Source organism: Piliocolobus tephrosceles, chromosome 19, assembly GCF_002776525.5.
Source record: "Piliocolobus tephrosceles isolate RC106 chromosome 19, ASM277652v3, whole genome shotgun sequence".
In the NCBI taxonomy this organism is placed as follows: Eukaryota; Metazoa; Chordata; class Mammalia; order Primates; family Cercopithecidae; genus Piliocolobus; species Piliocolobus tephrosceles.
Genome location: NC_045452.1, coordinates 5,694,225 through 5,704,681, shown reverse-complemented (window position 1 = coordinate 5,704,681; position 10,457 = coordinate 5,694,225). Strand labels below are relative to the sequence as shown.

General features: G+C 49.1%; 1 protein-coding gene across 1 annotated transcript in view; it reads left to right on the top strand.

Moving 5' to 3' along the window:
* KIAA1671 (KIAA1671 ortholog) overlaps positions 1-10,457 on the top strand; it is a 180,044-nt gene that overhangs the window by 13,908 nt on the left and 155,679 nt on the right. Inside the window, exon 3 of the mRNA XM_023185779.1 lies at positions 1,705-4,464. Within this exon, the coding sequence (XP_023041547.1) occupies positions 1,705-4,464 (2,760 nt within the window). The remainder of the gene's footprint in view (positions 1-1,704; positions 4,465-10,457) is intronic.

The following is a 10,457-nucleotide window of genomic DNA, read 5'->3' as shown; positions in this document are numbered from 1 at the left end:
ATATATATAAACAGGCCGGGTGCGGTGGCTCGTGTTTGTAATGCCAGCACTTTCGGAGGCTGAGGTGGGTGGCACTCGAAGCCAGGAGTTCAAGACCAGTCTGGCCAACATGGTGAAACGCCATCACTACTAAAAACACACAAAAATTGGCTGGGTGTGGTGGTGCATGCCTGCACTCTCAGCTACTCGGGAGGCTGAGGCAGAAGAATCGCTTGAACCTGGGAGGTGGAGATTGCAGTGAGCCAAGATCGTGCCATTGCACTCCAGCCTGGGTGAAAGGACGAGACTCCATCTCAAAAAAAAATGTATATATATGTGTGTGTGTATATATATATGTGTGTGTGTGTGTGTATACGTATATATTTAAACAAAGGTTTACAGTCATGTTTTTAGAGCACTTCATTGGCATTCCATCATCTACAGTAGGGGTTAGCAAACTGTGCCCCTGCCCTTATTATAACTATTTTAAAGTGCACAACTGACTGGCATTAAGGATGTTTTCAGTGTTGTTCAAGCATCACCACTATCTAGTTCCAGAATCTTCTGTCACCTCAAGTGGAAACCTTGTGTCCTCATCGCCCATTCCCAGGCATCCACTAATCCACTTTCTGTCTCTATGGATTAACCTATGATGTATGTATATATATATATATTTTTATATATATACTTTTACATTTATATATATGTGCTGTATAGAAATGGAGTCTTGTAACATGTAGCTTTTTGACTGGCTTCTTTTGCTTAGCATAATATTTTCAAAATTCATCCACGATGTAGCATGAATCAGTATTTAATTCCTTTTATTTATTTATTTTTTTAGACGGAGGCTCACTCTGTCGCCCAGGCTGGAGTGCAGTGGCACAACTTCAGCTCACTGCAATCTCCGCCCTCCAGGTTCAAGCAATTCTCTTGCCTCAGCCTCCCAAGTTGCTGGGACTACAGGCGTGTGCCACCACAGCTGGCTAGTATTTTTAGTAGAGACGGGGTTTCACCATGTTGACCAGGCTGGTCTCGAATTCCTGAATTTAGGTGATCCGCCCGCCTCAGCCTCCCAAACTGCTAAGATCACAGGTTTGAGCCACTGCACCCGGCCTTTAATTCCTTTTAAAAGATTTTGTTTTTTTGGTATAGATGAGGTGTCACTATTTTGCCCAGGCTGGTCTGGGACTCCTGGACTTAAGCAATCCTCCTATCTTAGCTTCCCGAAGTACTGGGATTACAGGCATGAGCCACCACACCTGGTGGGATCTGCCTCTTTCTATGGTAACCAATGCCTGTGCACTAGTCCATCGTTTGGAGATGACTGAAATTTAGCCAATGCCCTTCCAATGCGCATTCAGGTTGTTTCTGTGTTCTTTTGCTTACGCCAATGGTACTGTCTCAACTTTCTTGTTCGTGTAGACTTGTACATGTGGTCAAAGAGTCCTGGGAGGAACTTGGCTGGATAAAAGGAAATGAGTATTTTAACATCAGGATAGATACACTGCATTGCCCAAAGTCGGGTTCATTTATATTCTCTCCAACAGTATCTGAGTGTCCATTTCCCCATATCCTCGCCCACACTGGGTGTGTTCATTCTTTTTGATTTTGTGGTATTTCATTGTTTTAATTATACAAGCAGCCCTTTCAATCACTCCACTTTTTCCTTTCCATCTCGAATCCTTTAACATTGAGGTGTTTCTTTCTCTTTTTGTTTCTTTCCAGCAAAAGGAGGGACATGGTTTGGATGGAAGCCCCTGGAAGCCTGGGACACTCCGGGAGAAGTCCAGGCAGACGGAGCGGAAGGTTAGCTCTAACCAAGACCCCGACAGCTGCCGCAGTGGAAGCTCAGTGGAGGCGCCTTGCCCTTCTGACATCACTCCAGAAGATGATCGGAGCTTCCAGACTGTGTGGGCCACAGTGTTTGAGCACCATGTGGAGAGACACACAGTGGCTGACCAGTCTGGACATTGTCTCTGCACCACGCCCCCTGGTGACATGGCCAATGCCTGTGTCTCAGAACCCAGGCCGAGGCCTGAGATGGGCTCTTGGCTGGGCAGGGACCCACCAGACATGACAAAACTCAAAAAGGAGAACGCCAAAGGGTTTGACAATCCTGAGATGGAGAAATTGGGACGAACCGCCCTTTTGAACGGTGAACTGAGACCGTTTCACACACCTCTCCGGGAAAAATACCCTTTGGCTGAAAACCGCAATAATAACACCTTCCTCAAACACTGGGAAAATCCTCCCCCATCGCAGAGGATTGAGCCCAGGTATGACATTGTGTATGCAGTGGGGGAGCGTGTGCACAGCGAGGCCGTCTCCCCGGCACCGGAGGAGAAAGCGGTCACACTCCGCAGCCGCAGGTCTTGGCTCTCACTGAAAGACAGGCAGCTGTCCCGGGAGGTCACCCCTGCTGACCTGGAGTGTGGTTTGGAAGGTCAGGCAGGGTCCGTCCAAAGGGCCAGTTTGATTTGGGAAGCTCGAGGCATGCCTGAGGCTAGTGGGCCGAAGTCTGGGGGCAATTGCTCGTCGCCCAAATGGACAGGCGGGGCGGTGGGGAGCTCGCACAAAGCCACCATGGGGGTCAGTGAAGAGCACTGTGCTCCCGGGGCCACCTCTGTCCGGGCTGTCAAGGCTGCCGTCTGGGAAAGCCAGCATGAGGGGCCAGAAGGGGCCAGAAGCAAGCCAGGAGAGGGAGCAAGGGGCCCACCCCAGGGATGCCCCCTAGATCCTCCTTCCAGGCCTTCGAATGAGCCTTCTGACTCCCAAGCACGAACACATCCGGATGCATTTGCTGTGCAGAAAGGGCCCTTCGTTGTAGCTGCCAGGGAGGGTGATCCAAGGCCGGCCCAGGTGCCACAGCTTGAAGTCAAAATGCGGAAAGCCAGCCCCATGGACCCGAGAATGGACAGATGGCGGCGGCGGACTTTACCCCCCAACGTGAAGTTTGATACGTTCAGTTCTCTCGTCCCAGAGGACTCTCCACATGTGGGGCACAGACGAACAGATTATGTGAGCCCCACAGCCAGTGCCTTAAGAAAACCTCAACTATCCCACTACATGGTGGAGACCCAGGAGGTGAACCCAGGCGCTTCACGGGATCAGACCTCCCCAACAGTGAAGCAAGGGTCACCTGTGGAACCCAAGGCGACATTTTTTGCAGTCACCTATCAGATTCCCAGTACTCAAAAGGCAAAGGGTGTGGTTCTGTCAGGGGCTGAAAACTTGCTGGAACATTCTAGAAAAATCACTCCACCCCCATCTCCTCATTCTTTAACATCCACTTTGGTTTCCCTTGGTCATGAAGAGGCATTGGAGATGGCAGGCAGTAAAAACTGGACGAAGGGACGAGAGCATGAAAATGCAAGCATTTTAAAAACTCTGAAGCCAACAGACCGTCCATCATCTCTTGGGGCCAGGAGTCTGGAGCCTTTCAATGGAAGAATCATTGATGTGGATGCCTTATGGAGTCATCGGGGATCAGAAGATGGCCCTCGTCCTCAAAACGATTGGAAGGAAAGTGCGAACAAGATTTCCCCCAGCGGTGAAGCTCCCCAAACCACCCCGACTCTGAGGAGTCGCCCAAAAGATCTCCCTGTGAGAAGGAAGACTGATGTGATCAGTGAGACGTTCCCAGGTAAAATCAGAGACGGGTACAGATCCAGCGTTCTTGACATTGACGCCCTGATGGCTGAGTACCAGGAGCTGTCGCTGAAAGTCCCTGGGGAGGCTCAGGAGAGGAGGAGGAGTCCCACAGCAGAGCCCAGTACATTGCCTCGGGATAGGCCTGCTCAGCCAGGTGGGGTGGAGCAGAGAAGGAGGAGCCTGAAGGAGGTGCCCGATACTGGGGGTCTCTGGAAAGCGGCCAGCTCTGCCGAAATAAACCATAGTTTCACTCCTGGCTTAGGCAAGCAGCCAGCAGAGACCTCGGAGACAGCCATGGGCACCACATCTAGTCCTCTCTTCTGGGCTCTGCCACCCTCGGCTTCTTCTGAAAAATATCCAGGGAGGGGCTCTCCTATCTCTGCAGATCCCAGGAAAAAAACCTTGGGGTTCGCTGAGGATGACAGAAAGGCCTTTGCCAGTAAGCATCACGTTGCAAAGTGTCAGAATTACCTGGCTGAATCAAAGCCCTCTGCTCGGGAGGATCCAGGCAGTGGGGTCAGAGTGTCACCGAAATCGCCCCTCACTGACCAGAAGAAAGGGACCCCAAGGAAATCCACCGGGCGGGGAGAGGAGGGCAGTTCGGCCCAGTGGGTTGACCACCCACGTGACTCTGGACGGGCGCCGCTGGATATCAAGAGGGCCTACTCAGAGAAGGGGCCCCCTGCCAACATCCGAGAGGGCCTGTCCCTCATGCATGAAGCCAGAGAAAGGAGGCGAGAGCAGCCCAAAGGGAGGCCCGGCCTTACTGGAGAGAATTTGGAGGCCAAAATGGGACCCTGTTGGTGGGAGTCAGGGACTGGAGATAGCCACAAGGTAAGTACCAAGGCTCTTTTTAGTTTTGTCAAAGGTGGATTAAACATCTAGCCTAGAGGGCCGAAATTCAGATTTTGTGTGGCCCACACGGGTACATAAATGAGTGGAGTCAGGCTGGGTGTGAGGCTCCAGGGAGGGGTGTGGATTGTGGCAGATGGAGAGCTCTTGCCCTCTCTGAACTGGGAACTGCTGCTTGGTCCTACCTGGTTCTCTTGTTTGTTTGTTTGAAACAAAGAGTCTTGCTCACTTGCCCAGGCTGGAGTGCAGTGGCACGATCATGGCTCACTACAGCCGTAATCTCCTGGGCTGAAGCCATCCTCCTGCCTCAGCTTCCCAAATAGCTGGGATGACAGGCATGTGCCACCATGCTTGGCTAATTTTTTATTTTTTTGTAGAGACAGGGTTTTGCCACGTTGCCCAGGCTGGTCTCAAACTCCTGGGCTCAAGTGATCCTCTTGCCTTGGCCTTCCAAAATGCTGGGATTACAGGCGTGTGCCACCACGCCTAGCCCAGCTGGTTCTTCACAGGCAGGAATGTTGACCTTGAGATGGCAAACCTCATTTATCAAGAGAATCTGAAAATATCGAGTTTTATGTGTAATCCCATTAGGAAATGAAGAACCTTTTTTTTTTTTTTTTTTTGAGACGGGGTCTCGCTCTGTCGCCCAGGCTGGAGTGTGGTGGCGCAATCTCGGCTCACTGCAAGCTCCGCCTCCCGGGTTCACACCATTCTCCTGCCTCAGCCTCACGCCCAGCTAATTTATTTTTATTTTTTTTATTTTTAGTAGAGACAGGGTTTCACGGTGTTAGCCAGGATGGTCTCAATCTCTTGACCTTGTGATCCACCCACCTCAGCCTCCCAAAGTGCTGGGATTACAGGCGTGAGCCGCCACGCCTGGCCGAGGAAGACTTATTTTTAAAAATGCTCTTCAGCCCAAACAAGACTTGTCTGCTAGCCCCATACAGCCCACGGGCCACCTGTTATATACTTCTGTCCTACAATTACAATAATGATAGATATTAATGGTAGCTTTATTGTGCTTCTGCTGTATAGTAGCGTGTTGTATCCTGTTCATTATTATTATTATTATTTGTTTATTTTTTTTGAGATGGAGTCTCGCTCTGTCGCCCAGGCTGGAGTGCAGTGGTGCGATCTCAGCTCACTGCAAGCTCCGCCTCCCAGGTTCACACCGTTCTCCTGCCTCAGCCTCCCGAGTAGCTGGGACTACAGGTGCCCACCACCACGCCTGGCTAATTTTTTGTATTTTTAGTAAAGACAGGGTTTCACCATGTTAGCCAGGATGGTCTCGATCTCCTGACCTTGTGATCCGCCCGCCTCTGCCCCCCCAAAGTGCTGGGATTACAGGCGTGAGCCACTGTGCCTGGCCTCCTGTTCATTATCGTATCCCGAGAATCCAGCATCATGCTTGACATACTGTGAATGTCCAAGAAATATTTGTTGAATGAGTGAACAACTGATCTTAGTGAGGTTTTGGGTTCCAACAGAAGCAGACCCTTGTATTTTTTTTTTTTTTTTTGAGACGGAGTCTCACACTGTTACCTGGCTGGAAAACAATGGTGCGATCTCAGCTCACTGCAACCTCTGCCTCCCGGGTTCAAGTGATTCTCCTGTCTCAGCCTTCCAGGTAGCTGGGATTACAGGAGCCCGCCACCACATCAGGCTAGTTTTTTGTATTTTTTTTTTTTAAGTAGAGATGGGGTTTCATTATTTTGGCCAGGTTGGTCTTGAACTCTTGACTTTGTGATCTGCCTGCCTTGGCCTCCCAAAGTGCTGAGATTACAGGCGTGAGCCTCCGTGCCCGGCCTGTAAGCACGTTTTAAGGGGGTGATCCCAGGAAGAACCAGTAGAGGAGAGAAGAAGTGAGGCAGGTGCCACAGGGGCCATGGTGGGCCACTGAGGATCAGTCTCACTGGGGACCCCGGGAGTCAGCCTGGAACACCTCTGAAGTTGTCATGTCCAGGGGTCAAGGGACCTGGAGTATGTATTTTCTAATCCCTCTGTCCTTGCCTGAGGCTGTTTGTGGGGTCATGAACATTCAGACTTTTCCATCCTGGCTGGCACCATGCTCAGCAGAAGAAAGAAAATCCAGCTTCCTTTGTTCAGTGAAGAACAGCAGGAAAGAGAAGAACGGATGGCAGGGTGGGGGGTGGGGAGGAAAGGAGGAAGGGATCACTTTAATTGCAAGCACACCCTTTTTGGGGTACATAAGCAGAACAGCTGTGAAGAAACCCTCACCCAAATAAGCCACTTTGTTTCTTACACACACACAAATTCAAATCTACCCAAATATCGATCAGTGAGGCTCTAGGGTGTTGGCAGGGGGTCCCTTCTCTTGATCTTTGGCATATACTTGAGTGCTGGGCAGAGTGCTGACACTACCTACTGCTGGTGTGATCATCTTCCTGTATAGATAGAGAAAAAAAAAATAAAAGAGGCTCAGAGAGGTGAAGTAACTTGTCCCAGGTCACACAGCAGTAAGTGGCAAAACTGGTATTTGAACCAAATTCTGGCCTATTACCCAACAGGTAGTGGGCCATGTTCTACGAGACCATTCTGGTGAAGAACCATGAAGGTGGGGAAGAAATCTAAGGCACAGGGACCACCCTTTGGAAGCTTCTGCTCTCTGTGGGGAGATGGGACACTGTGATCCAAGACTGGGGAGTGATGGGGTGCAGAGGGAGGCACTGGAGAGGAGGCCCAAGGTGTCGTGGAGGAGGTGCTGGTCTCAGCCCAAGCTTGAGGGATGGCCATGCGTTTGGGTGGGCTGATGAGAGGAGGTGAGGGCATTCTCAGCAGGGCACAGCATGGACAAAGGTTTGGAGGTAGGAAAAGCATAGGATGTTGTGGGGGACATGTGGAAACTGACTTAGCACCGCCCTGTGCGATGTGGCAGCAGCAAATCAGGCCCCAGATTCCACCTTTGCCACTTGCAGACTGAGTGATGCAGGGCAAAACCTTTCACTTCCCTGCACTTGAGTTTTCTTGTCTGTAAAAGGGACTAGGTGGCCAGTCTGGATGTGGATGCTGCAGAAAGGAAACACGGGGATACTGTCAGTAACGATCATGCAGTGAGGATTTGTCTCCAGTTTAGAGTGGGTAAGTGGTGGAGTTAGGCTTTGAACCCATGTCTGTTCCCAAGAGGCCAAGCTCTCTAACCATGCTCAGGATCATGCAGACTTGGCGTCTCAGTCTCCACACTTCTACTTGCCTGCTGTGTGTAAAGCAGCCTCTTGGCCTTTCCTAGCCCCAGTTTCCCCACCAGAGTTAACAGGGATTCCTGCCCCAAAGCACTGTTACTAGACTGAATTGAAATAAAGCACCCAGCTTGGGCCACCCCCATGTGCCTCCTGAGAAGGCTTTCACCTGTGCCTACCCGCAGGCTAATGTCGTGGCAACAGTGGAAGAAGGAAGAGGCCGTGGAAATGCGATACTTTATCTGTTTGCCAGCACCTTGCTCAGTGCTTGCCGGTGGTGGGGGAGTCGAGATGTTGTGGAGGGGGAACCCTGGGCTCAGCTCTGTCCCGCAGCCCAGTCTTGGATGCCTGCCCGGAGCACGCAGGCACCAGCAGTGCTGGTTGTCAGGGGATCTGTTTGCTCACCAAGAGATTGGGAAGCCTTGGACCAGCTTCCCGTTTCTCTCTTGTCTCCTGCCCAAAGATCTTTGGTTCTCGATCTTAAAAAAATAATAATAATAAATAAATAAAAACACACCAATACAGAAGGAAAAAATGTTGGTTGTTAAAATTTCTAACCTTACAGGGTTTGAAAATAAAAGGTGAGTGTTCCCCAGAGGCAGCCACCATTGCAGTTGTTTATGTCCTTTCTGACTTTTCTATATTGACAGTCACTTATCAATCATATATATATGCATAATTGTCATACTTTTCATATTGCAGTAGTAGTGAATGCTTGCGTAAAATTTGAAATACTGTAGAAAAATGGTGTAGAGAGAAAATCTCCTTTAAATATTGAGCGTGGTGCATAAACTGGGGAACACCCTCCAGGCCCATTAGTGGTTTTTAACTGTGGACAATGTTGCCCCCGGGGCACATTTGGCAGTGTCTGGAGACATATTTTGTTGTTGTCACACCCTGGGAAGAGGTTGCTATTAGCGTCTCGTGGGTAGAAGCCAAGCGTGCTGCCCAACATCCTACAAGGCACAAGACGGCCCCCACTGCAAAGAATGCTCCAGCCCCAAGTATTTGCAGTTTGTAGGTTGAGGAACCCTGGTCTAGACACAGGCATAGATATAGGTAAATGCATAGACTTAGATACAGGTAAATATATAAGCTTTCTATGGAAACACGACAACAGTCTACAGAAAATCTTGTGGCTTAGGTTTTTTTTTTTTTTTTTTTTTTGAGACAGTTTGGCTGTTGTTGCCTAGGCTGGAGTACAGTGGTGCGATCTCGGCTCACTGCAACCCCCGCCTCCTGGGTTCAAGTGATTCTCCTGCCTCAGCCTCTTGAGTAGCTGGGACTACAGGTGCACACCACCATGCCTGGCTAATTTTTTGTATCATTAGTAGAGATGAGGTTTCACCATGTTGACCAGGCTGGTTTTGAACTCCTGGCCTCAAGCAATCTACCTGTCTTGGCCTCCCAAACTGCTAGGATTATAGGCATGAGCCACCAAACCCGGCCTCCGCTTCCTCTTTTTAATGGTTGGTAATTATTGCATTATGTGACTGAGCCCAATCTGTTTTCACCCAGACCCTCACTGATGGGTATTTGGGTGGATTTGAATTTTTGTGTGTGTTAGAAGCAGAGTTGCGCTGGGTGCAGTGGCTCATATCTGTAATCCCAACACTTTGGGAGGCCGAGCCTGGAGGATCACTTGAGGTCACGAGTTCAAGACCACTCTGGCCAACATGGTGAAACCCCATCTCTACTAAAAATACAAAAATTAGCTGGGTGTGGTGGCACATGCCTGTAATCCCAGGTACTCAGGAGGCTGAGGCAGGAAAATCACTTGAACCCAGGCAGCAGAGATTGTAGTGAGTTGAGATCCGGCCACTGCACGCCAGCTTGGGCGACCGAGCAAGACCCTGTCTCAAGAAAAAAAAAAATAAGAAGAAAAAGAAACAAGGTTGCTTCCTTGGGTGAGGGTTTCTTGATTTATAGCCCAAAAGGGTGTGATTGTAATTCAAGTGATCCCTTCCTCTCTTTTTCTCTGTTCTTTACTTAACAAACATTTATAGAAACTGTTTCCCAGATCCAACTGTAGTATTTCATTTATTTAAATTATTTATTTTAGTTCTAAGAGAGAGAAGATCTCACGTGGCTTCACTCCAAAAATACTTAAAAACATACAAAAAAAATTCCCCTGATACCTGCCGTGCTTACATTTCTTCCACCCGGTAATCACTTTTATTCCTTTTTTTTGGTCCACATTCTTTTGAGGCTCCTTTATGAATATACAAGCACATAGAAATACATACTTTTATTTTTGCTTCACTTTTCCATAATAGAGAGCGTTTTGTCTAAGTGGTTGAAACTTTGCTTGCCTGTGGGAGTAACACAGGGAATCCTAAAAGATATCAATGACTGGGCCTCTCTCCAGGCCAGTTAGGTCAGAATCTCTGGGGGAGGACCTGTCTTTGTTAGTTACGAAAGCTCCCCAGGGGAATCTTGGGTTGAGGATCTCTGCTGAACTCACAGATTTTCCACCTGTTTTTCATATAATGTGTCTTGAGAGTTTTTTTTTTTTTTTTTTTTTGAGCCAAGGTTTCACTCTGTCACTCAGACTGGAGTGTAGTAGCGAGATCACGGCTCACTGCTGGAGTGATCACGGCCTCTACCTCCTGGGCTCGAGCAATCCTCCCACCTCAGCCTCCCAAGCAGCTGGGACTACAATCATATGCCACCTCCTGGCTAATTTCTTTCTCTCTTTCTTTCTTTCTTTCTTTCTTTCTTTCTTTCTTTCTTTCTTTCTTTCTTTCTTTCTTTCTCTTTCTTTCTTTCTTTCTTTCT